The sequence below is a fragment of the Brachypodium distachyon genome, chromosome 2, assembly GCF_000005505.3.
Source record: "Brachypodium distachyon strain Bd21 chromosome 2, Brachypodium_distachyon_v3.0, whole genome shotgun sequence".
NCBI lineage: Eukaryota > Viridiplantae > Streptophyta > Magnoliopsida > Poales > Poaceae > Brachypodium > Brachypodium distachyon.
Genome location: NC_016132.3, coordinates 37,399,726 through 37,425,559, shown reverse-complemented (window position 1 = coordinate 37,425,559; position 25,834 = coordinate 37,399,726). Strand labels below are relative to the sequence as shown.

The 25,834-nt window shown below is 45.0% G+C and overlaps 3 protein-coding genes and 1 long non-coding RNA gene across 15 annotated transcripts; 3 read left to right on the top strand and 1 right to left on the bottom strand.

Moving 5' to 3' along the window:
* The first annotated feature begins 1,533 nt into the window (after positions 1-1,533).
* Positions 1,534-9,190, top strand: LOC112268514 (pentatricopeptide repeat-containing protein At3g09040, mitochondrial). Of its 12 annotated transcripts, XM_024460081.1 has the most exons (8): positions 1,534-4,451; positions 4,551-4,630; positions 4,881-5,110; positions 5,310-5,429; positions 5,808-5,945; positions 6,844-6,941; positions 7,430-7,916; positions 8,384-9,190. In XM_024460081.1, exon 1 carries the CDS (start codon positions 1,677-1,679, stop codon positions 4,383-4,385), a length of 2,709 nt encoding a protein of 902 aa, XP_024315849.1. In that variant the 5' UTR covers positions 1,534-1,676; the 3' UTR covers positions 4,386-4,451; positions 4,551-4,630; positions 4,881-5,110; positions 5,310-5,429; positions 5,808-5,945; positions 6,844-6,941; positions 7,430-7,916; positions 8,384-9,190. The 12 variants fall into 12 exon arrangements, with proteins under 12 accessions (XP_024315849.1, XP_024315851.1, XP_024315853.1 ...); XM_024460083.1 differs by lacking the exons at positions 5,310-5,429; positions 5,808-5,945 and having other exon boundaries at positions 7,430-7,587; positions 7,790-7,916; XM_024460085.1 differs by lacking the exons at positions 5,310-5,429; positions 5,808-5,945 and having other exon boundaries at positions 7,430-7,822; positions 8,384-8,423; positions 8,823-9,190.
* Positions 9,191-12,519: 3,329 nt separating this feature from the next.
* On the top strand, positions 12,520-18,044 carry LOC100835524 (type I inositol polyphosphate 5-phosphatase 8). Its single transcript, XM_024458439.1, has 11 exons — positions 12,520-12,669; positions 13,097-13,187; positions 13,287-13,380; positions 13,481-13,573; positions 13,961-14,045; positions 14,547-14,666; positions 15,242-15,752; positions 15,888-16,087; positions 16,176-16,284; positions 16,373-16,557; positions 17,132-18,044. Exons 2-11 carry the CDS (start codon positions 13,140-13,142, stop codon positions 17,388-17,390), a joined length of 1,704 nt encoding a protein of 567 aa, XP_024314207.1. The 5' UTR covers positions 12,520-12,669; positions 13,097-13,139; the 3' UTR covers positions 17,391-18,044.
* LOC112270615 lies at positions 16,134-17,227 on the bottom strand. The gene is made up of 3 exons (XR_002962920.1): positions 16,678-17,227; positions 16,454-16,584; positions 16,134-16,266 (listed from the first exon to the last, which is right to left on the bottom strand). It is a non-coding gene; the product is annotated as an uncharacterized LOC112270615 (long non-coding RNA).
* Positions 18,045-21,998: 3,954 nt separating the features above from the next.
* LOC100821202 (soluble inorganic pyrophosphatase 4) lies at positions 21,999-25,562 on the top strand. Its single transcript, XM_003568957.4, has 9 exons — positions 21,999-22,157; positions 23,454-23,595; positions 23,679-23,707; positions 23,971-24,036; positions 24,133-24,240; positions 24,504-24,569; positions 24,651-24,771; positions 25,057-25,138; positions 25,240-25,562. Exons 2-9 carry the CDS (start codon positions 23,463-23,465, stop codon positions 25,280-25,282), a joined length of 648 nt encoding a protein of 215 aa, XP_003569005.1. The 5' UTR covers positions 21,999-22,157; positions 23,454-23,462; the 3' UTR covers positions 25,283-25,562.
* Positions 25,563-25,834: the final 272 nt, after the last annotated feature.

The window sequence follows — 25,834 nt, the reverse complement described above, 5'->3', positions numbered from 1 at the left end:
TTCCATGTGGGCAGTGCACTTTTAATGTGAATTGTCATGTCAACTGCTGGTGTTTCCTGAGTTAGTATGTTAAAATGCACTTTCTTTCTTTATTCCCATGCCAAACGTATGTGGGACCGTTTGTGAAAAAACAACAAGATGCCACTCTAGAAATAGGCATCCTCGATCAAGGCCACCGCGGGAGAATTGCTAATGATATTTAGCTTGATGAGCTTATCAATTTGTGGATCCACTTACAGCCGGTCACTCTCAACAATGAAGTCAATGACTCAATCGTCTGGAGATAGACCAGCGATGGCCGGTACACCTCAAAGTCAGCATACCAGACGCAGTTCAAGGGTTCCATTCCAATGTCTCACACCAATCTGATTTGGAAAGGCCACACTGAGACCAAATGCAATTCTTCACCTGGCTTGTCATGCGGAACAAGATGCTTACTGCTGACAACCTTAGAGTCAGGGCTTGGCCACATAATGCATCATGTGTGCTATGCAATCAGCTCCAGACAGGGCACCATCTTTGTGGCGCCCTAGTTGTGAACTCTGACGACTACACTGATATCCCTTCCTAGCGGTCTGCAGCTTCTTGTCCGCAACCTTCTGATAAGAGGGATTTTCAATGGCGCTACGTCCTACATCACGTGGATCAATTGAGTTAAAGTGTTCGCGAGGTGATAACGCATACAGTACGACCCCCGATAACGTTTCGTGAATTGCCAGCACTACCGGCAGTAGAATTGCCCTTGACATCTTGTCACCTCTGTCTCCCTGGAACCAAAATTTTCCTTGTGAATTCTTAAGCATCCATGAAAGGGTTCTCAACCTCGAGTAGTCGAGTTGTACTTTGCTGAATGCTCAAGAAGAAAGTTAAGGGTGATTATTCATAGGGTTGGATCGATTGAGTTTTAAGAGTCTGCTGCTCGTATACATGCCATTTTATACTGACAAATAGTCCGTAACTTATTACTCCCTCCGTTCTACGAAGGTTGGCACGATTTTAAATTAGCTCTAGTCCAAAGCCATGCTAACCTTTATAAAACGAAAGGGAGAACCAATTAACCAGACTGGAGCTGCGGCCATTCATGAAGGAGAGAGTTATACGTGGGAGACATACCACGTATATACTCTTTATAAAAAAAGGATGTAAATAGTATTGCCGAAGAAATATGTGTATTTCTTGTGCATAAATTGTTATGTGTGCATTGGCATTGAAAGTGCTATAAGAAACTGAAAATGATGTTCCTGCGTAGAATCAGCATGAAGTACATGATCTTGTACCGTATTGTGAGCGTCTGCGTTTGTACTGTGTTCTAAAAAAAGTACTCCCTCCGACCCATATTACTTGTCTCAAATTTGCTCAAATATGAATGTGTCTATGTTTAAAAAGCGTCTAGATACATGTGATATTTCGACAAATAATTCCGGCCGAAGGGGTACATAATTTTGAATGTGAGAGAGGAAAAGAGAATTTAAAAGAAAAGATGTTCGGTTTTTTCTCCGTCAACCGTACAATAGCGTTATTTTGCGGATCGGGCCGGGATCTGCTACTCAAGTTTTGGGCCAGGCCTCTCCCTCTCGCTCTCGGCTCTCCTCCCCGCCTACCTCGCCGGCCGGCCGGCTCCTTCCACGCCGCTTGGCCTCCATGCTCCTCCTTCCCGACGCGCCGCCCACACAGCAATGGCTGGAGCGACTACGTCGGCGACGGCCGTTCTCGACGCGTTCGTGCGCGCCAGGCGCTGCTCCGCGGGCGGCGGCGTCCGTCCCGACCAGTTCGACCTCGCGGCCACGCTGTCCGCGTGCTCGCGGCTGGGAGCTCTCGTCAGCGGGAAGCAGGCGCACTGCGACGCCGAGAAGCGCGGGCTCGGCTCGGGCGCCTTCTGCGCGGCGGCGCTGGTGAACATGTACGCCAGGTGCGGCCGCGTGGGCGACGCTCGCAGGGTGTTCGGCGGAATCTCTCTCCCGGACACCGTGTGCTGGGCCAGCATGATCTCCGGGTATCATCGGGCCGGGAGGTTCCAGGAAGCGGTGTGCCTGTTCACCAGGATGGAGAAGATGGGGTCCTCTCCTGACCGGGTGACCTGTGTCGCCGTCGTTTGCGCTCTCACGGCCTTGGGTAGGCTGGAAGATGCGAGGACCTTGCTGCATAGGATGCCGGCGCCGAGCAGCACGGTTGCTTGGAATGCTGTTATCTCTGGTTATGCGCAGCAGAGTGGGATCGAGCATGAGGTTTTTGGTTTGTACAAGGATATGAGATGCTGGGGATTATGGCCAACTAGATCGACTTTCGCAAGCATGTTAAGTGCAGCAGCCAACGCGACGGCTTTCATTGAAGGCCGGCAGGTACATGCAGCGGCAGTAAGGCATGGTTTGGATGCAAATGTTTTTGTGGGTAGCTCTCTCATCAACCTTTACGCAAAATGCGGCTGCATCGGTGATGCGATACTTGTGTTTGATTGCTCTGGTGAAAAGAATGTTGTCATGTGGAATGCGATGCTTAATGGTCTTGTTCGAAATGAGTATCAAGTAGAGGCCATACAGATGTTCCTATATATGAAGAGGCTTGGCCTTGAGGCTGATGAGTTCACATATGTCAGTGTTCTCGGTGCGTGCGCCCACTTGGATTCCCATTGTTTGGGGAGGCAGGTGCAATGTGTAACAATCAAGAATTGCATGGATGCAAGCTTGTTTGTTGCTAATGCAACATTAGATATGCACTCGAAATTTGGAGCTATAGATGATGCAAAAACACTATTCAATCTGATTACTTACAAGGATACTGTATCTTGGAATGCCCTTCTAGTTGGACTTACACATAATGAAGAAGACGAAGAAGCAATACATATGCTCAAAGGGATGAATCTGGATGGTGTAACACCAGATGAGGTGTCTTTTGCTACTGTAATTAATGCATGTTCCAATATTCGAGCTACTGAGACTGGAAAACAAATCCATTGCCTGGCCATGAAGCATAGTATCTGCTCAAATCACGCTGTTGGTAGCTCTCTGATTGATTTTTATTCGAAGCATGGAGATGTAGAATCGTGTAGGAAGGTTTTGGCACAGGTAGATGCAAGTAGTATAGTCCCAAGAAATGTTCTAATTGCAGGTCTAGTGCAGAACAATAGAGAAGATGAAGCCATAGACTTGTTTCAGCAGGTTCTTAGAGATGGTTTAAAGCCCTCCAGCTTTACATTTTCAAGCATTCTTTCTGGTTGTACTGGACTTCTCAGTTCAATCATTGGCAAACAAGTCCACTGTTACACACTGAAGTCTGGTTTTCTGAATGATGATACTTCCGTTGGTGTTTCACTGGTTGGAACATATTTGAAGGCTAGAATGCCTGAGGATGCAAACAAACTCTTGATAGAGATGCCAGATCACAAAAACCTAGTTGAGTGGACAGCTATCGTTTCAGGGTATGCTCAAAATGGTTACAGTTATCAATCATTGCTATCATTTTGGAGAATGCGCAGTTATGATGTTCATCCAGATGAGGTCACATTTGCAAGTATTCTCAAAGCTTGTTCTGAGATGACAGCCCTTAGCGATGGAAAAGAGATACATGGCCTCATCATTAAATCTGGATTTGGTTCTTACAAAACCGCAACTAGTGCCATCATAGACATGTACTCCAAGTGTGGGGATATCATTTCTTCCTTTGAAGCCTTCAAGGAATTGAAATCCAAGCAAGACATCACATTATGGAACTCCATGATTCTTGGATTTGCAAAGAATGGCTATGCGGATGAGGCACTTCTGCTTTTTCAGAAGATGCAAGACTCACAAATAAAGTCTGATGAAGTTACGTTCCTAGGTGTCCTAATTGCTTGTGCTCATGCTGGCTTAATTTCTGAAGGTCGGCATTACTTCGATTCTATGAGCAAAGTTTATGGGATAATGCCTAGAGTAGATCACTATGCATGTTTTATTGATCTCCTTGGACGTGGTGGTCATCTTCAAGAGGCTCAAGAAGTTATTAACGAGTTGCCCTTCAGGCCTGATGGTGTGATCTGGGCTACATATCTTGCAGCATGCAGAATGCACAAGGATGAAGAAAGGGGGGAAATTGCAGCAAAAGAGCTCGTTGAATTGGAACCACAGAACTCGTCTACGTACGTGTTGCTTTCAAACATGTATGCTGCAGCTGGTAACTGGGTTGAAGCAAAGATGGCCAGAGAAGCAATGCGAGAAAAAGGAGCAACAAAATTTCCAGGATGCAGTTGGATTACAGTTGGAAACAAAACAAGCTTATTTCTTGTACAGGACAAGAATCACCTTGGTGCTCTTAGAATCTACGAAATGCTTGATAATCTTACTAGAATGATGCACAAATATGACGATGTTGAGAATTATGATATGCTAATTTCAGCTGAAATGTTTACTTGAGGAGTGAAGCCCCTTGTTTCATCCTTTGGCTCATCCAGGATCTATGGTAGATGCTTGGTTACTGACGTAAGTAATTTGGTGCACTCTTTATATTTTTTGTCAGAACATTTGTGGTCCCATTGATTAGAGATTTACGTTCTGACTACTTTATTTATTGAACTGTAGCATCAATAAAGCTCCAAGGGCTATTGGTTCCGTTTCAGTCAAGGGAAATTAGTTACCCATGATCAAATCAGCTTGTACAGGTTTGTTTCTAGTTTCTTTTCTCTCCACGAAGTGTTTTTTTACTATGGTTGTAATCTTTGAAGGCTCGCAACATAATGAATCTAGAGGGTGTTACCAAGATGACTTGTGAAGTGCATCTGAAAAGGATAAATGCATCGGATATGGAATAATCAGATTTTCAATTTCCCTTTTAGACAATGCTTGGGTTCAGGTCATCTTCGGTGGGTTGGCTGTCCCTTTGATCATCGATTACCTTTCTCTGTGGTATAGGGTCTGCAGCATTCCTCTCTTCTCCCCAGGGACCTGCAGTACTACACATACCAAGCCTTCTTCGTGGGGTGCACAGCCTTCCTTGCCACGGCTACTGCTCGAGTGCTCGTGCGATTCTCACTTCTGAGTGGACACTTTTCTGCAGCATAATCCTTATGTATTTGTTGCCCATCAGAATGTGACCAACTGACCACAAGCTGACATAGTGCTTCTACGGTTCTACCATTCAGGTTAGTAATTTAAAATTTTCTATCCTTAAGTGTTCTTTGCATTATTGATGAATGGTGAACTAAATTCTGGATTGTTGCTATATGTGTCTGTACGTGTTCCAATTCTGTGATTTGCTAATGTGCTGATTGGTGTCCAAGAAAGAAACCTTCCATGTGTAAATGTATCCTTATCTCCTTAAAGCCATATATGGACATGCAGAGCCGAAGCAAATGGCATGTTTAAATGTAAAGTTCTATTAAGGATGGACAAGCAGCCTTTTTGTTTGGGGTACCCTTTTGTTTGACTGGAGTTTTTAGCCTCGACAGCTTTCAGAAAACAGTAAGCATTGTTTTGTTTTCGAGCCTGTCGTTATCCATGAGCATTTATGCACTTGCTGTTATGCCTACGCTCCTAAGTTCTTTGTTCTTCGGAAAGTTTGAATTTTATGATAAATAGATCACAATTTCCTGAGCCAGGTACCATTCAGATTACCTACCATGGTTCGCTTAGTCTCTTAGATTCCCTGCATTATTGCCAACTGCGATTTGTTCGTCATTAGTGCACAACTGCACATGACTGTTCTTTCTGAACATGGTTGTCATTTCTAGCTTTGACTCTATGAATTAGTACATGCAAAGAATTTGGCTGTTTGTATCATCTAAAGGTTTAACTTCATAGTTTACTATCCATGAGAATTTTGACCAAGAGTGTTGCCAGGACAACTTTAGGGCTTTATTCAGGCTGGAGTCTTACGTTTTCAAGCAATAGTGGGCACGTCAAATAAAGCATGTCATGAAGATAGGTGTTTGACTCCGCAGCCCGAAGCGGATGAGGTGTATTCTTGGGCCTGATATAGTTAAGTAGTGGCCACCACAGTAAGCTGATTGGTTCTTATTTTTATGTTGAGAAAGTACCATTGGTCTTGTAAACTGGATTTTCTTTATGCGCACTTTCAAGGTTTTTCGTTGAGATTGGACCTGTAATGTTAACTCGGTTTTTGTTCCCTTTATGATTGTCTGAGTACGTGAGAATACCTTAGAAGAAGTATTTCCATAGATCCGTGTCACGCAGTATTTGCCGTAGCTCCTGGCTCCAGCAACCTCTCGGCCATAGCCCTCGTCCTAGCTGGTTTCCTTCTTTCATAGGTTAGTGTAGTTGTTTTGGTTTCTTTTGGGGGTTCTGTCGATCATGGTCACCAAGGTTGGCCTGTCAACTCTTGCACACTCTTGGTGTGTTTATTGTGTCTGGGGAAATAACTGATCACATATTTGCTGACAGATGGAAATACCCTTTTCCGGAAAGAATATGATATGAAAATATTAATCAGTTTGTTAATTTGTTGTTCATCTTCTATTCTACAAGAAACTATATTATCTGTATGCCTCTGCTTTCTGTAGGGATGGCGAGGCATTAACACTGGCCATGCATGTGAATACATATTCTTCATATATTGTGATAATACAGGAATAGCTTGCTTACATTTACATATACTGCTCACAACTGATGCAGAATGTTAGTCTTAAGTCTTGCTTAACAGCTTAAGTTTTTACTACTGTATTGTTTGACAAACATTGCATACAACGAAACCAACGCCTTAATGGCATGTGCCCCCCATCTCTTCTCCAAAAACTGCATTTAGGAAGCTAACAATTAAGGAAGAAGATGGTTTAGTTGATGGTGTTATGCATTGGGCAACCGGGATTCCAGCTAACCTGTTCATTCTTCAGCTTACCTGTTTCATCACATTCTGCAGGAAGGGAGAAGGATCTTATCAATAGTCACAACATGGGATACAGATGTTTATGTTCAATGGATCTGCAGTGCTGTCGCATTGTTCTATTCAAAATAAGAGTAAAATTTCTTAAAACTCCCGCATATATTTTTCTACAAACTATCGTAAAACTGCAAAAATTTGCTTTAGTTTCACAAAACTGCCCATTTAAGGGCACCTGTAATGCATAGTCCCAGTTTTTGGATCCCACGGTCGCGTGCCTTCTGCCTGACAAGGTGGGCCCAGATGCAGCATGGCATCCCTGACTTAAATGGTGACGAGTGCCACGGATGCAATAATTAGCAAATGGTTACATGATGCTTGTGCATAGCTTTACACATATCGGTACTACACAAGAAACAAGAGAAACAGAGACACGTTTCTTAATTAGCACCGCCCACAGGCACTTACTAATTAAGAAACCTACTAATGTACAACATATGTTCGTCGGACCAATAACCATCCGGTATTGATAGTCATGGGTGCCTTGAGCAACCAAGCAAGCAAGCTTGATTTTTGTTCTCTTCTTTCTGCCGCGTTTTCTTACTTAAAGCACTAATCCTTGCAGGAACATCGCCACCAAAAAAGTTGATCAGCATGTGAGCCCGGCCACCAGTTAATTAATTAACTAAAGGCATTGCATCCAAATCAATCAGCTCATTGTTTCTAGTTTCTTGGAAGCCAACCACCACGCATGCATGCACCTCCCAAAAGCTTGGACTCCTCGTATGTTTATCGTATAATTCATCAAATGAATTTGACGGAAGGGCATATTAACCTGGTTTCGATGAGTATATATGTGTTTACTGTTTTTCTGTCCTAATTAGGGGAATGCAGGAAGTATTCGGAAGAGCTCATTGTTTTAGTACCAGATTGCCAGTTCTAACTTGAGGAACACTAGCATATAATGATTGTTCTACCATTTCAGGAACATATCTAGATACAAGCAGTTGTGATTTAGGTGATACTTCTTTCCCAAGTACTCCAGCTAGCAGGAGACGATTGATATTTCCATGAAGTTTTCCAACTGCTCTAAAGCTGGTCTAGCACTCAAGGTCAAATGCTGTTATTCAAATATTTCTAAAAATCACATCGGTGTTCCACTATAATGGAGTGTCAAAGTGGTGGTAGCTATGTATGTTTTGCACTCAATTCACACATCACTTGTGCATGATGCATTAAGCTGCATACTAGTTCTTATATATGTTCCACATATTTATAATAAATAGCTGGTCTTCTAGGAAGGAGTTTGGTTTGTTAATCAGCTTGATTAGCTAGCTTTCCCTGTAAAGTCCTCTGATCTCCACTTAAGCTGTCACACTTCACACAATGGTTTATTTTAGATGATGATTGGAACAGAAAACTCATAAACACCGCACAAAAGAGACATGGTAGGTTTTGATGCATCATTAGTTGCCTTTCTGTGCCATGAGTTGACAACTAATCACTCATCATCTAAAGAAGACTAACAACTTGCATGTATCTGTATGATGTCTACCTCAACTATCCTTTTGCTCTGCAGATTTGTGGCACAAAAGGCATTGCAGCATTCAGGATGACAGGTGCACATATGCATTACCCACATTAATCCCAATCATTAACTGGGGCACATGAATGATTCTAAAAGTTATCACCAGAGCAAAAAGTAGTATAGTAGTAATTAGCATGTGCATACACATATGTGACATGTCTTCCCCCACATTAATTAATCATATCATTAGCTAGGGTTCACATACAAAAATGATGCTAGAAGTTTATTATCAACATAGCAGATTAGTTTAGAACTTACCATGATATTAACAAGAAAGCTAGTAGTACTTATTAACCAGTTGGAATTAGCAGGATGTGTATCTGTATGACCCCTCACCAGCAAATAGGAGTAGCTAGCTAGCTAGTGTGATTTGGTTAGTGCTAATGCTCTTATTTAATCCATTGATTAGTCAGTTAATCTGTCTGATTAGGGCGGTGTTTGACGCGTGTCAAGGGCAAATCTTTTTTCTTGATCCGGAGCGGATCATCGAGCAGATTAAAGGGGATATTGGTCATCGTGGGTTTGATTGTCTATTTGCTTAGCCTGACGTCTACATGTTCATGTGCCGATTTGATCTGTTGTTTGTTCCTGACCTCCTCATGTCTTTGGTGATCATGTGAATTAACTAGTTCTGTTTAAGATGGATGTGTGGTCGGTCCACTGGCAGCAACACCCCAGGTACCAGTGTGGAGTCCACAGTGCACGCTTTAACTAGGCTTTGCTCGGATCAATTGACTTACAAGTTTTAGGCTTTTCTCTATATAATGCAAAAGAGGAATGAATTTCTGCCAAAAAAAATTGTATGAAGGGAAGAGAACTCTGCGGTGTTCTTTGCATTGCACACACACAGCTCAAATTATCACGGAGTCATCGTAATATTCACGTCAAATTGCAATATAGAAGGCGACTAGCTAGATACGTAAAGCACTGACAGTAGTCAAACATTGGACAATCGGTTATCAAACCGCTATCTAAACTGGGAGATAAATCCCTTTGCAGCCTAACACTGGTAATCTTACAGACGGGTGAAGATTAATCCCTTCCACTTCGAACACTAACTAAGGAAAAGCTACACTTGGGATTGCACGCACTGACCGGTTCATCTGAAATTCCAAAGAACTAGTACAATACCATTTCATTGGTATGGACCACAAAAATATACTAGTAGTACTGCATATGCTTAAAAATTGTTGTGCTCCGTGCTATCATCTGATCAGATAACCCATATACTCCGTTAGATGTCACAAATTAAGATCTTCATGGGAGTAAAAGATACTCCCTCCGTCCCATATTGAGTGACTCAAATTTGCCTAAATATGGATGTATCTATGCCTAAAAACCGTCTACATATATGTAATAGAAAGTCACTTAATATGGGACAGAGAGAGTATTGTATTAGGCAGGACTTAGAACAAACTACCAAATCCCATCGACTCCAGCTCGGCCATCAACTGCATGGATCCAGATGCATGTGCCACGACTGTCGCTGTAAACTAAACTTAACATATATAATCATCAATGTCAAGCGCATTTGTGTGCACGAAGAACCAACGAGCAATTAACATTACTAATTAATGGAGCGCATGCACTTAATTATCTGCTACTCCACACATGTGCTGATACATGTAAATAGTCAGTCCCGGGATTGATATAACGTTGACTCTATCTCTCGAGAAGTAAAGTTTGCATGCATTTATCTAGTTAATCTCCCATCATTTACACGATGTAGCAGACCTGACCAGATAATTACGTTAAATTAAGTGCTGTAAAAAGTGAGTAGTTAGAGCGATATCGAAGATCCTAAGTTCTTATTGTCATTTTAGTACAAATTTGAACTAAAAGCACGACAAAAAAATTTAGGATCGGAACTTCGGAAGGAGCGCTCGAGAGATATGGATCAGTGTCCACCGAAACCATTACGGTCGATAGATATCCGTCACTTTTGACTGATACAAAGCCGCGCCGTATGGTATACGTACGTACTTACCGAAAGAAGCATATGGTTAATTAATCATACATATATTTATATGTAGTAAGATGGGTTAATATATTAGGGGACGGGCGCCGGCCATGTGAGTGCTACGGTTAATTAACATACAAATCCCCCCCTAAAAACGATGCATACAAATCGCCGAGGTCGATTTCACATTCCATCTACTCAATTAACTAGACACCCAATCTTGCCAAAGTGCTTTGTACTGCTAGCAACTGCAGTATCGATCGATCGTTCGAAAAATATATATGTAATGTTACTTTTCTGAAAGAGAAGAAGTTATTATGTAACTAGTGCCGCACCAAGTGGCCTCACCTCGGACCTTATATTATTTACTTTTATGTAGCCAGGGGCATTAGCTGTCGCCAAACGATTGCTAGCTGGTTAACTCGGTGGTTAATTTAGCTCAGCTCCCAGTTATATACCACAGTCCACAAGCCCATTTCTTTCTTTATATTTTGGTTCAAATTCTCACTTAAAATTGGTGGAAATGCATTTCGGATCCCACGATCCACGGACAATCCGGCTCTTTTTTGATGCACGAGAAACATTTTGTAAGTTCTGAAAAACAGCGCAAAAATATATATCCACGCAAAACCGTGTTCTTCACGCCGGTTTGATCACCCTTGTCAATATGTTTGAGAGCCATATTCCCTTTCTTGTGTTGTTAGCAACCAGATTATAGCTGACACTACAATGAAAAATTTATTGTATTGAACTGAGCTTAGCTCAGGTGTTTTCAGTGGAGCGACGTATCCGTCAACTACGAAACATTTGTGGTGACTTCGTCAATCTCAAGATGATCTGCCGGCGGTTCAGTCTCTCGGTGGTGCTCGTAGGATGCATTGATAGGAGTGAGTGTACGTGCGTGTGTGAGTGCTTGCGTTTGTGCTGTGTTTTCTGAAAAAACAAATTTATCGTAAACCTACGCTCTTCTTTTCTGTTATCTCCGTTTCTTTTCATGTTCGAGTTTTATTGAAAGTCAAAATATATTTCTCTTGCGGATCAGAGACGGGGAGTAATGTACATCGTGATGATGATTATCTGCAAAGGTGGCTAGCTGGACGGTCAACGCTGCATGTGCGTGGATAATGCCCATATGCATGCACGCCTACGTGTGCATGTCAAAATGTAAAAAGAGTGTGGAGTAGATTGGCAACTAACTGCAAGTAATTAGCATTGGGGGCGGCGGACGTCAGTGAAAAAGCGCGGGTAAGTTAAATTAAATTAAGCGCCGGCGGCAAAAAAAAATTAAGCAGGGAAAATGGTTGCATGTCAACTTGTCAAGAGCCCAGTGGCTGCAAGTTGTCAACTGAAGCCCCACTTGACAAATATCTGAACTTGATTTCTTGACAATTTTGTAAAGGGGTTTAGAGAGATAGATCCTCGTCCATGGAAAGCTGGAAAAGCATTGGACAATGGTTTGTGTTTACGACATGTACAGGTCACCATGTTATGTGCATGTGCCTATGCCATGTGGACTTATTTAAGGTGTATGTATATGCAAATTTAATGCGTGGAATGTTTTTCTTACAAAGACGTATAAATCCGTCACTGGTATATATATGCCTGTTTGAGTGTTTTGTGTGTGTTCGCGCGCGTAAAGCCGACAATACCAAAAAAGGTGAAATGGTATTCGAATAGTGTATTTTATTCTGTTTTTAAAAAGGAAATGTGCTTGTTGTACGCGTTAAAAATCCTTTTGTGTCCTTCCACATGATTACTATAGTATGGACAGTAGCACGCCTTCTGTCGCGCAGAAAAAAATGTAGCCAAGCGATGACGAGGAAAGACACAAAGATGATATTAACGATTGACGGAGAGAAGTCTGACGAGAAGCACAAAGAGCACGTCGACAATTAGAAGCACAAAAGGTCACATTCCGAAGCTCGTGAAAAAAAATAAACCACCAAAATTCAGTCCACACTTGAACATTTCAAATCCAAGCCAAATTGCCGGGGTACCTTGTGACGCTCGTGTGGGGCCCACAGGCAGAGGAACAGGAGTAGCGAAGAATGTGGCCAACCGGGGCCCACCGGCCCACCCTGGCCCCCACATGTCAGTTCTCACCTAGTAGTAGTACAAACTACAAAGTCAGGAGGCAGTCACCTTTCCACCGTTGGTTCTTCTTCCTCTTCCTCCTCCTGCTCCCGGGCGGTTCAGTTATTAAAAATCCAGCAACCGCCCACTCCCTCCTAGCTTCTCCCTCTCTCATCTGCACATCAACTCATCAAGATCAACCCCAATCCCGTCCCCGCTGGCCGCAGATTTGCGCACACCCAAGGTACGTAAATCCTCTGCACCAGAACTGATCCTCCATTAATTAGTTCCTCTCTTCTCCTTCTTCACTCCCTCCATGAATCTCTGCTTCGCCTCCCAGTTGGGATTTGTATAGTATTATCCCTTAATGCAAGCAGGATTGAGTTCTGATTAGAATTTCGATTTACAATTGGGAGAGGAGACCAGATTGGCACGCAGCTAGCTAGCTATAGCTCCACTTGCTGCGCTTTATTCCTTCTTCTCCTCTTCCTCCTTGGTTCCAGGCTTGCATCACAAATAGATTATTTGAACGGTGCTTGATATTTCTGCACTTTTGCCACATCATTCACACATAAAGATCTCCCAGCCCTGTTAGGACGGACCTCCCTCCAACTAGCTAGCTCGATCTCTGATCAGTTCATCACATCATCTATCCTCTCTATCTGTCGCAGAGGGCTACAGCAGCAAGCAAGCAAGCAGGCCCATCGATCGGTCATGAGAACAGAGAGCATGAGGACAGATCACAATGCCAGAATCCCAAAGGTAAGAGGAAGCAAACACTAGTTCTCTTCCCTTTTTTCTTACGGAAGGCAAGGCAAAATCTGTTAAATTCACTGAGATATGATCTTCTTTCCGTCGCAGAAGTCGTTGTCTTGGCCGAGGAGGACGACGGCGGCGGTGAAGAAATGGCTCAACGTCAAGAACACGGATCAGCAGCTCGCTCCAGACTTCATCGGTAAGCCAGCAACAGTTAATACTTGCCAATTTCTTCTTTCCTAAAATCCATTCCATCTTGCTTACTATTTCTGTCACTTTTGTTTCGATCGATCGATCAGATGAGAGCTTCGGCAAAGTGGGGCAGCAGAGGAGGAAGAGCTGCTCGGACAGAGATGGCTGCAGCAGACCTCTCAACACGAGAGATGTTTCAGGTATACTACACATGTTACTACTGCAAAACTTTGCTATATTAACTGTTGCTCTGCTGCTGCTGCTTCAAGAACAACCAACAAAAACAGCTTTGATTACTACTAAAAACCTTTTTTCTGTCCCCCAAAAAACGATCAAATTTAAAGACAGCACGACAACATCCAGTGAAATTTTTTGTCCGGATATACCAGAGGCCAGAGCAGAGTATGCAGCTACTGTTTTCACCACGTTTGCTGCAGAACATGCAGCTTTCTTTTCTCCCAAAATTTGATATTCTGAATACTTAACCGTTTTTAAACAATAATTTAGCCTGTATCATGTATGTACCCAGAGATGGATGTTTGTCGTTGGTCTGAATTTATTCTTGGAATTTTGCTGTGTATGTGTAGGTGGTTGGTTGGTGGAGGAGAATCTGGGGAGGCCTCCACCAGGGTATGGATCAAGTTCTTCGTGGCATCCTCCCAACAAGCTCAGGTGAGTGACTCATATAACTAGCTCCATGCATCGTCCAAGATCTCTGCGCATATTTGTTTTCTTTAATGCCACTGCATATTTATTTGCTAGCTAGTGAAACAAACAAACAAAATAACAGGCTGTGTATGATCTGAAAAGCTGGTGAGCAGGACTCAAACGAGTAGGATAATTTTTGTTTTATTTTTTTTAGATAACAAAAGCTATACTCCCTTCTAACGAGTCTTATGAAACATGATGTTTTTCAAAAGGTCAACTCTTTGCGGACGAGTAGCATATTTTTAGAAACCAGTTGGGCAAACCAAGTTGAGTTGAGAACTTGAGATGATGGTAAGCTTGAATTGTTAAGTGGATATTTATAACTTATGACTAATTTTAGATAGTTCATGATAGAAACCACTTGAGCAAATAACGGAGTTGAGTTGAGATGATGATGGTTTGAGCTTTGAATTGTTACTGTGATATTTTTAACTGAGAACTAATTATGGGTAATTCATAATACAGGGTGTTGGTGGGGACGTGGAACGTGGGCGGGAGAGCGCCGCACCAAGGCTTGGACATCTCCGAATGGCTCCTCGACCATGGACAAGCTTCTTCCTCGCCTCCCCACATCTACGTTCTCGGGTACGTTCATCCTACTCGTGCGCAGAAAACCAATTCATAAAACTGTAAAGGTATAACATTAGAGAACTCATTACTTGTGTAAAGATGTAACCATTGGTATTGTTGAGTGGTGATCAACATGTTGACAATTTTCCAGTGGTTGCACTCATGAAGATCATGAAACACTGTGCTTCACTCACTCATAGGAATTGGTAGCAGGAGTGAGCTGGTGTGGAATTCAGTGCAAACCAATGGTGGCAAGAATTATGACAGGATGTGTGTACTTTGGCACTTTGCATAGGAGTGAGTTTTCAGTAGTCATGGTCATGGGTTTCAGTGTTGGACTTCTTAGCCTAATCATCATTAATGTTCCATCACTCTTCATAGGCCATAATTGCTGTGCTCACAGGAGAGGGAAATGTTGATAATTAAAATCGACTGACTGCAGCTTCTTACTACTTGTATTAGCATGCCTAGATCATCAGCAACATAAACAAAGCTCTAATGTTGGGTGATTGTGTGACATGCATGATGATGATGAGTGTAGGAGTGACTCTGAAATGTTTAATTACTTACAAATCTGTCATGTGTCACAGCTTCCAGGAAATAGTGCCGCTGAACGCCGGGAATGTTCTCGGGGCCGAGGACAAGGGGCCCGCGTCCAAGTGGCTCGGCCTCATTGGCCAAGCCCTGAACCCTTCCTCCACCTCGGAAAGAACCCAAAGTTTTTCCAATAATTACTGGCCCGCTGCCACCGAGGCAAAAACCCCTGGGAATGGTTTCCAGAAGGCTAAGGTGAGCTTCTCGGACCTGCTGGCGATGGACGACACGGTGTCGGAGGAGCCTGAGGAGGACGAGGGAAATGACAGCGAGCCGTCTACCTCGAACCCAGACTCAAGCAGCGAGGAGGAGGAAATGACGCGCGAGTTTACACATGGGAGGAGGGCCGGCGGCGCTGGGCACAGCGGGTACTACCGCCTGGCTGCCAGCAAGCAGATGGTGGGCATCTTCCTCTGCGTGTGGGTCCGGGCCGACGTCATGCCACGTGTCACGAGCCTCCGGGTCTCGTGCGTCGGCACGGGCATCATGGGCTACATGGGAAACAAGGTGAGCATTGTTCTTGCCTGCCACAAATTGGTACTAAAACATGTTTGCAGATAATGCAAATGGAGTAGAAACATTGTTGGAGTTGAGATCATAACTGACAAAAAAAAAACGTGGTATATTTGAATCGAAATGCAGGGCTCGATCTCGATCAGCCTGACGCTGCAGGAGGGGAGATCGACATCGACGAGCCTGTGCTTCGTTTGCACGCACCTTGCGTCCGGCGAGAAGGACGGCGACGAGGTTCGGCGGAACTGCGACGTCGCCGAGATCCTCAGGAGGACCAGATTCCCGCCGCGGGCGTGGCTGTCGGCGCCGGAGACCATCTTGGAGCACGAGTAAGGCATCGATTGATCTTTGGCTCCAAGATCACATCTCGGGCAGTTGGGCATTCCTCTTGACTGAACGAATGGATGTCAATTGCAGCAAGGTGGTGTGGCTGGGCGACCTGAATTACCGGCTCTCGACGTCCGGCGGCGACATGCGGGGGTTGCTGGAGCGGAACGAGTGGCGGGCGCTGCTGGAGAAGGACCAGGTGAGACACTGATCAATTTGGTCTGAATCCTGAAGCAGATTCTTGATTTTCAGTAGTTGACGAATGAATCTGAATCTGAATTTTGCAGCTTCGTGCTGAGCAGAGAGCTGGAAGGGTGCTGGACGGGTGGGAGGAAGGGGAGATCCGGTTCCCGCCGACGTACAAGTACCTTGCCGACTCCGACACCTACGCCATGACGATGAACTCTTCTTCCTCCTCTGGTTCCGGCAAGTCGTCGTCGTCGAGGGAGAAGAAGAAGCGCACACCGGCATGGTAATTAAACTCTGGGTTCAGTTTACCCTGCATATTATCATCAAATCAAAAAAGAGAAAAATAAAAATAAAAGAAAGAACCAATATGCTGGACTGGTTGGCTGCATGCGCGGGTCTGTACCTGTGGATCGACCGATGGATGGTTCGAGCCGGCCATGGCCACAGAGACGACACTAGTCAGGGAAAAAAAATCAGAGGTTAATTAACTTGCAAGGCAGGACCGCACGTGACATGATGGATGCTCTGCGCCTGATTAGCTCGATCAGAGTTAACTAGTGATGCTAGCTAGCAGTAGCACTAGCTAGTACTGCTACCGCAACAACAACATCACTCACTAGAGAAGAGTCCATGGTCACCGGCAGAGTCCTTGTCAATCGGGGCAATTAACGAATTAACAAACATTAACTGAAATAGTATTAATCTAGCTGGCTATAGCGTGATCGGTCTACGTACTGCCAATCCCTTCAACTTAATCTAAGCATGCATGCAATATTTTGCACACACGTACTAGTGCAATACTGATTGGAAATTGGTCGGAATAAAATGAGTCTGATTGGATTGGATTGGGTTTGCAGGTGCGACCGCATCCTGTGGCGCGGGGAAGGGATGGAGCAGGCGTGGTACGAGCGCCGCGAGTCCCGCTTCTCCGACCACCGCCCCGTCGCTTCCCTCTTCAGCCTCACCCTCCATGCCGCCAATTGCAATAACGCGCCGAGCTGCTGCAGCCGGAGCACGGCCAAAGGCGCCGCGGTCGAGGCCGAGGAGATGCTCGCCGTCCTGCCGCCGCGCCGGAGCCGGACCAGCTGCCACCACCACTCTTCCTCCAGATTCTGATGGCACCATTGTAACGCACAGGTGGCAAATTAATCGGCACGGGAGACAGAAAAGATTATATACATGGGAGTATATGGAGTACATCAAGGTGAGCCGTGGGCTCGTGCCGGCCAAGGCACGCACGGCACGGACGGCCTCAAAAGCCGGCTCCCGCCTCTGGCGCCGCGGCGCGTGCCGGCCGGCAGGGGCTTTCGCTGGAACAGAGGCGAGCCCCGCCCGCCGGTCGAGGAGCTACTATAGCTAGCAAAAGCGTAATTAACCGTGCGTGCAGGGGCATGGCGTGCACGGACCGGCAGCAACTGCTGCTCCTCCTCAGCTCATCAGCGCCGATGGGCCTGCAAATTGGGAATTTTTTACTTTGCCTCTCGACATTCTTCTCGGGAACGCGCAAGCTTTTCAGGGTGTGGATGTCTGTCACGGAGTACTTATATATAAGGATACTCACAGTGCAATTAATTTGGGAAGTAACATACTAAATGCCAGCTGGGCATTTTGGTGACATGACTTGACAATAAATGAAGAAATAGAGTAAAGTGGTAACTAGATATGTTACCATAACATCACACAAATCAAGACAAAATAAGTCTACAAAACAATTAATGACACAATGTATAGCACCACACATAAGTTATTAACCACTATTGAGGTAGTAACTTACTCTAAGTTACTCCCAACTATGACCAGCCTAATATTGTTCTTTTTTTACCCTGTCTAAATTAGAATAGGGCACATATAGTACAGTGTCTACGATACGAATGCATTATGCTCTGCGAGTGAATGCAGTTTCCTCTCCTTCAGCTCGTGATATAGGCTCTCTTCTCTTGAGCTTCTGGGCCAGCCCAGCTTATAGGTCCCCGACAGCTGAAATTGAAAAGAAGGAAAAACTTCTCATGGACCGCTATGAGAAACCCAATTCAATTCACTTGTAAAACCAGCTGCTGGAAGAAACTGGTCCCGAGCAGTTTCCCGAGCTTCTCCGCACGAGCAAATTTAAGTTACCCACGCGACGAACCTATTTTACGTCAAAATTGCCACCGTCCCCGCCCGAGTCCCGAACCCCCCACCCCCACCCCCCTACCCACTTTCCCTACCTCGCTCTGCTCTGCTCTCATCTCTCTTGCTAGGGTTTTGCCTCCGCCGCCGCGCCCTCGCCGCCCCCCCGCCAAGATCCAACTCGTGGTAGAGTTCACCCGGACGCACCGCCGCTGCTCCCCCAGCACGTGGCACTTTGTTTGCTGCTCGCATCCGCTGCGAAGCTCTCCGCCCTGCAGCCGTGGAATCGAGAAGAGACATCCAGGACCTCTTCGCCGGCGCTCCCCCATCCCATAGACCGTCGCCTTGCTGTCCAGGAGAGCCCCCACCATGCCTCTTTTCTTTTCCTCTAGTCCAGTCGCTAGGCAAGAACAATGCTGGGAAAAAGCATTTGTCGCTCGTCGTAGCAGGACAACGCTCGTTCCATTCTCAACGATGACCAACACGTATATATCACCCCAGCTAGCTAGCCTCCCTCGACAGCTTTACCCTTTTACAGCATGCACGGTGGCCTTGAGCTTTTCGTGCTCTCATCTCCGGGTTAAACATTGTTGGTAAAAAAAAACGTCCTCTCTTATTTTGGCTCTTCTATGACACTACTACAAGAAGAACGGAGAAATACACAAGGAAAAAAAAATCGTCGGTAAATCATGAGCGGGCCGGGCTAACGAAGGTGAAGAGTGTTTCTAGTTTTTTAAGGATCCACTCGTTTCTGACGCATTGGAATAAGAGGCGTTGGGTCCAGTTATCTTCAAGGCCCTTCGTTATCTTAACGGCCAGTTCAGTCAATTGTCTCCAACTCCAAGGAAGGCCCATTAGGCCGATCAGTCCGAAGTAGAGTTGACATCCCCAGCCCACAGGCCAACCAGGTCATGCTTATTTCTAGAGTCGCCATACCATGCTTTTTGTTGGAGTAGAGAAATTTGTTCTTGGAGGCACAAAAGGTGTTATTTCCTTCATGAAATTCTCGAGCTCAGAAGAGAGAGTACTGTATTGTCACTTGTCAGCAATGCGTGGCAGGCGGGGCCAAAAACTAAGACTACAAGAGCTAGCCGAGCAATCCTTGACGCAGGAAGGAACGACCTAGGTGGCATTCCATTTAAGTCTCACTTCTAATTCATCGATTGGCTAGTTTAAATATTTTTAGATCGAAATTGAAAAATTAAATTAGAACTGGCATATTGGAGGGATATCCCGCTTGACACCAGGATACAGGCATGTCTCGTCGGAGATGAAAGATGGATCCGTGTGTTTCTGATCACTTGATCGTGTACGCATACCGCACACGTGGGGTGGGACAGAGGTGCTAGTCAACTGAACCAGTTAAGTAATTAATGCCATACCATTCCAAAAAAAAAAGTAATGCCATACCATACGTGCATCTGTACGGACGAATCAAACCGTTCAACTGTTGAGCACGTACGTACGTAAAGTAGGTGCGTTTGGCAGCAAATTAAAGCTTTCGTTAAGTCAGAAGGAAAGCACATGCATGCTTGCATCGCTGGCCCTCGAAGGACGCGTGGGAGGTCAAAAGTCAACGGCCCACATTCATGTGCGCGCTAGCTAGCTTTCGCGATGCACGTATCCAGCCGGGCATTAACTAATCCAAAGGTTTCGTAATTAATTAGCGACCAGTATCGATTTCGGTCATCAACGCTGTGTGAAAACTGTCGGCCGACAGTACGTCGTCCTGTCTCTGATACGCCACGTACGTCAGGACTTGATTCCGAGGTTGTAAATCGATTTAACCGACGTGGATTTGCAGTAGAAAAAAAAAGTGTGGCGAGGTCCGCGTAAAAGGTCATGTGACGTTGAAATTAATCCATGTACTAGTATGCGCATAGCACCCCAGGAAGCCTGGAGAAGTCTTTTCTAGCTAGACTCGTTAATGTTGTACAAGTACGATTACTTAAATAGGAGTAACATGCATGCTGCACGCTTAAGACTTTTTGTATAGCTCGATCGCAAGGCAGCTAGCTGGCGCAGCATCGTCTTCCATCGGTCGATTGAAGGTCGCCTTCGAAAACTTGTTCCAGTAGTAGCTGGTACTACGCGCCAGTACATATAAGTAAGCTGCACACCAGCTATATATCAGCAGACCAGGCTGCTTAGCACAGCACTGATCGATAGATCCGACGACGTACCATGTATCGGATCGTGACGTCTCTCCCACGGGATTCGCGCACGCGCGAGGGAATGAAGTCCGTTCGCATCCGTCGCGCACCGCCGACACGACGTACTCCTGTAAGACCGGTCGCAGTACGCCTTCCCGCTTGCGAAGGCGTAAACAGGTGCCCACCCGGCACCCGCCGGCCGGCTGCACGGGACGAACGCAAATGATGATACGTGTCAAGTGAAAAAACGAGACGCACGTCGAGTTAATTAAAACCTGGTGGCAGCTAGCTGGATGCATTACCGGCCCTCGAATAAGTTGGAAGTGGAACTTGGAAGTCAAAGGTTAATCCTATTGCGTGCGCGTACGCGCGACGAACGAAATACAGCGCTTGTATATATTACTTTCTATGGCCGGTATTATCTGTCTCAAATTTTGCCCAAATACGATGTATCTGAGTGCAAAATACGTCTACATACATGTAATATTTTCGACAAATAATTCCGGCCGGAAAAACTACTGTTTTTTCTTCTTAGTTAACAAACCATATTCCATATTCCATCTTCGTTGCGCCGGCTTCCATAGGCTCCTCATGTCGAAATGCGTCGCAATTATTCTTCCTTCATGTACTACTGCATGTATAACCTGGCTATTTAATGATGGAAAGAAAGGGAATAATCAATTCTGTCCTAATTAAAGGAAAAAGGCCCCATGCTCAAATAGCTTGTCAGTCACTACTCACTCCTCCGCCGCTCACTCATGCATATATGGATCGCTTTCCGAGCTGGTACGCACACGCTAGCTCTGCTAAGCAAGCTGCACGAGGAAGCTTGAGCATGCACCGACACACACACACCTGAGTCCTCAAGACGGAACCGTTACGCTTCCCGGGCACGAACGCGTAAACAGCAAGCACCACCACACAGGCAAACACGGACACACCCACCAGCAGCTAGCCGGACGGACGGACCTTGCAGCCGACCGACTGACGAGCGGGACCGCCTACCGTCCGGACTCCGGAACCGACACTGCACCACACCACGCGACGACGTGCCAACGCCAGACGCAGCCAGCCTTTTTATTTATTTTATTATTTTCTTTAATAATTAAAAAGAAAAAGGAAATGTCCGGCGCGCGTCGGGCGAGACGTTGCTTCCACGCCAGCGTCCGGATCCCTACGGCCCGACCGACAGAGCTTTCCTCCCCTCCCCGCCGTCCGATCCTTCCACCCACGGCCACGATGGACTCCTCAGTTATATGCGCATTTCCTCGCTCGGATGCCACACAAAATGCAGAAACACCCCCGTAACGTTTCCAAATCGCGACCCTGTTCTAGCCGGTAGACCAGGGCAGGGGGCCTGGCTGCGATTACCGGAGAAGACGAGGGCTGTCGTGGGTGAAAACACAACGGAACGGCTCTGCGGAGCGAGCACGCGCGGCTTTAAATGGCAAGGGCAGGAAAAGAAGAACCGCAGTGCAGTGCGGCAGAGAGAGAGAGAAGAAGCGGCGGGAAGTACGATACGAACACCTCCGCCCGCCGCTCTCCCTTCTCTCTCGACTCTCCCGGAAGCTAGGGTTTGCTCCTCGCGCCGGCGTGCCCCCGTCCCGTCCCCAGATCCCAGGTGCGTGTGTGCGTGCGCCTCTCTCTGCTCTTCCCGTTTGCTGATTGGTTACCCTCGTTTGCACCCCGTGTGCCAAGCTGCTGCTAGCGCCCGCTGCCCGCGCCGCCCGCACTCTAGAGATGGATAGATGATAGATCCCCCATTCTCTACTGTTTGGATCGAATCAACCATTCATCCGGTCTTCCCGTGCCGCCAGCGCGTATGGTTCCCTCAGGGCGCGTGTGGCGATTCCGGCGAGCGTGTGGGGATTAAATCCGATTTGACGAAATGAAACGTGCGAGTATTGGGGTGTTTTGTTGAGGATATGGTGGTTCATTTAATATGCCCGCCGATGCTTTGCTCATGGAAACGCGCATTTTGGACTCCCAGAGACTTGTAATGCAGCTTCGTCCACACGGCGTCACCCGGATCAGAGTGTCTCGGCTCAGAGCGTCAGATTTTATGTTTCCGTAGTGTGTCATATTTCTCCAAGTCAGTACTCCTACCTGTTACTAGTGGTTTTTCTACACAAATCGTTTAGTCTTAATTACTGATGGGTTCCAAAAAAAGATCTCGATCGTTACTCTACTTATTAGTGGTTTCTATAAAAAGGGTTACTACTCTTAGATTTGGTCTTAAGTGCTTTTGTTCGTTTCAACTGTAACCGCTCAGAGCAGGCAATTCATTCAGCAATGGTTTTCGTCCTGGTTGAAAGCCTGGGTGTGTGTAAACCGTTGATAACTTGCCCCAACTCATTCACCTAATCTGAACCTGGCTAACAATAAATAGTCCGGGCATGCAATGTAGTGGTAAATTTTCATGTAAGATAGGCATGTTGGTTTGATAGCAGATCATCCACAGTAAGTAGGTTGTCCATGCAACTGTTTTGTCACTCTCTAGACTAGAACTAGACATTCTAATTTGTGGGTGTGGAAACTGTGCTCCTATTGTGCATGAAGAATTGCTTGCCATGAGCTATTTGCCCAGAATATGCAGGTTGTTCGCATTATTATCGCCCTAGAAGAAAATTCTAGAAGACTAGAACCAGTTCCCTCCTTTTCCGGATTATATTGCTTTAGTCAGTTCTGTTATTGGGTTGTTATCGTTGTCAAAATAGCTGTTTCATCGCTTGCTAATTTCTTATGCTCGTTTTTGTGGCCTATGGATTATACTGCCTAGCCTGATGTTAGCATAGTTAGTTTTTGTTCAAAGTTCAATGAGGTTATTTTTTCAGTTCACATGGGCCCCTGTTTCAGGTTGAAATTAACTTAGTTCTGCTGGACGTAATTCTAAATATAAAGCTTATGTGGTTGTCAGGTTTTTGTGATGGCTCCCGCTATTGAAGTTGTGGACAAGCTGGCAACCTCACCTCTTAAGGCTCCTGTTCTGAACGAAAGAATACTGTCATCCATGACTCGGAGACCTGGTTCAGCACATTCTTGGCATGATCTTGAGATAGGTATTTGTCATGCATTTTGATAAGATGGCAGTTCCTTTGTTTCTCTTTCTCTCAGAACTTATATTCTTGACTTCCTCATGCAGGGCCTGATGCACCAACTATATTCAACTGTGTAAGGACACCCAACATATTGTCATTGATTTTTCTCCCTCTGAAATTTGTTGTGTATTTTTGCTACAAGTTTAAGTCAATAGCATAGCAGAGCCATTTTTTCCTTTGCTTGAAAGGCAAGGACTCCACCTGATAAAGAAAATGATGATCTTTTAAGCCAGCACTGTCATTTTGAGCGTTTCAGTTCTTTGTGTCGGTTATCCAAATATACATGCTCAGGAGTTTGTAAAGAGGGTCTAAAAGGTGTATGGTACGTTCTGTCAGGTCATTGAGATACCTAGGGGCAGCAAAGTTAAATATGAGCTTGACAAGAAAACTGGACTGATAATGGTAAATCAGCTATTTGCTATTCCTCATATTGTGAATCTCCTTTCTTCAATGTTCTAAGATGTTATATTTCTCATTTGGTTGTATGCATATGTCCAGGTTGACCGTGTGCTTTATTCATCAGTTGTGTACCCTCACAACTATGGATTCATCCCTCGCACACTCTGTGATGACAGTGATCCGATGGATGTGCTTGTCATAATGCAGGTATGTCTTACCATTTTGTTTGTATGAACAGAAGTTCATGCTTCACACTGTAGAATCTTATATTTTGTTGTTATGTTTGATAAAACCATGTCTCATGTGATCTTTTGAGACAATGTAAGCTCATTGGATGGGCAATTTGTGTTGATCTCGTATTTATGTACTTACATCTTACATGAAAGCATGGTCTTTTTCACCTCTAATTGAAGAACAATTCTCGCTTCTACCTTGTTTAGGAGGTTCTAAACGTTCGTTTTTTTATACAGGAGCCAGTTGTACCAGGCTGTTTCCTCCGTGCAAAGGCCATTGGCCTCATGCCTATGATTGACCAGGTTTGGGTTCATCTCTGTCAGCCCTGCTGTCCAAAGAATGAAAGAAATCAGATATCCTGATTCCAGTATTGCTTTTATCAGGGAGAGGCAGATGATAAGATCATTGCAGTATGTGCTGATGATCCTGAATACAAGCATTTCAATGATATCAAGGAGCTCCCACCTCACCGCTTGGCTGAAATCCGGCGCTTTTTTGAGGACTGTATCCTTGTTGATCCACTTATATTTAGAACTATGCCTAGCGAACTCTTAACAATAGTTTGTTTCTCTTTCTCGTTTTTCTTGAAAAAATCCCTTAACTTGAGCCTGCAGGGTATTTTTACAAGAATTGCCAACCCTCTCCTCTTTTGCGCATTTGTAGTTTCATGGTAGCCGTTACATATATCTTGTATCAACATAAGGCAGTTTCAGGGTCAAGGCAATGCAAGTTTAAATAGTACATATCTCCTCTTTAGATCAAATTAGTTTCTTTAACTATGACTTCCAGACAAGAAGAATGAGAACAAGGAGGTTGCCGTGAATGACTTTCTGCCCGCAACCGCTGCTTATGAAGCCATTCAGCATTCCATGTAAGTCTTCTGAACAATCATCCAGTTTGTCCACTTGCACTACATGGTTCTTGCGGGTATGGTTGCATTGTGCTGACACCGACAGCTGTGTTTTTACACAGGGATCTGTATGCTACTTACATCGTGGAGGGCCTGCGGAGGTAGACTGCTGCTTGGAGGATCGGCTCGGTTTGCCATTACCAAAACCAGGATGATGTTGACAAATGCCTGAGATAATATCACCTTACGAACTATGTACTGTTGTTTTGTTGGTGTGAGTTCTGGACCACTATTGATCACCTGAAAGCCGTAGTACTAGTAGTAGCAAAACAAAAGAATGGGGAAATGTTCTTTCAGGCCTCGGTGCCACTATGATTCATTGTTACCTTTGTATCGACGCTCTTGATATGATTCAAGCAAGTAATCGAAATTTCATTCGTTATTTTGCATCTTGCTCGTGATGATTGGAACTCTTATAAGAAATAACCTGGCTATGATGTGTTAGCTGGAAATAAGCACTGGTAATTGGGTAAACATGTTCTCCAAACTGCATCACGTATTCAAGGCAAAATACAATGGCCAGTTTGCAGTACCGTTTCTTAATCTGACAAATGCTGCATCAATCACAAATATGGGCAGTGCCCCACTGCCCCTTCAATTTCAAGCGGAGCATTGGGGATGGGTAAACTTTTACATGCCCAAATAGTATCATATAAG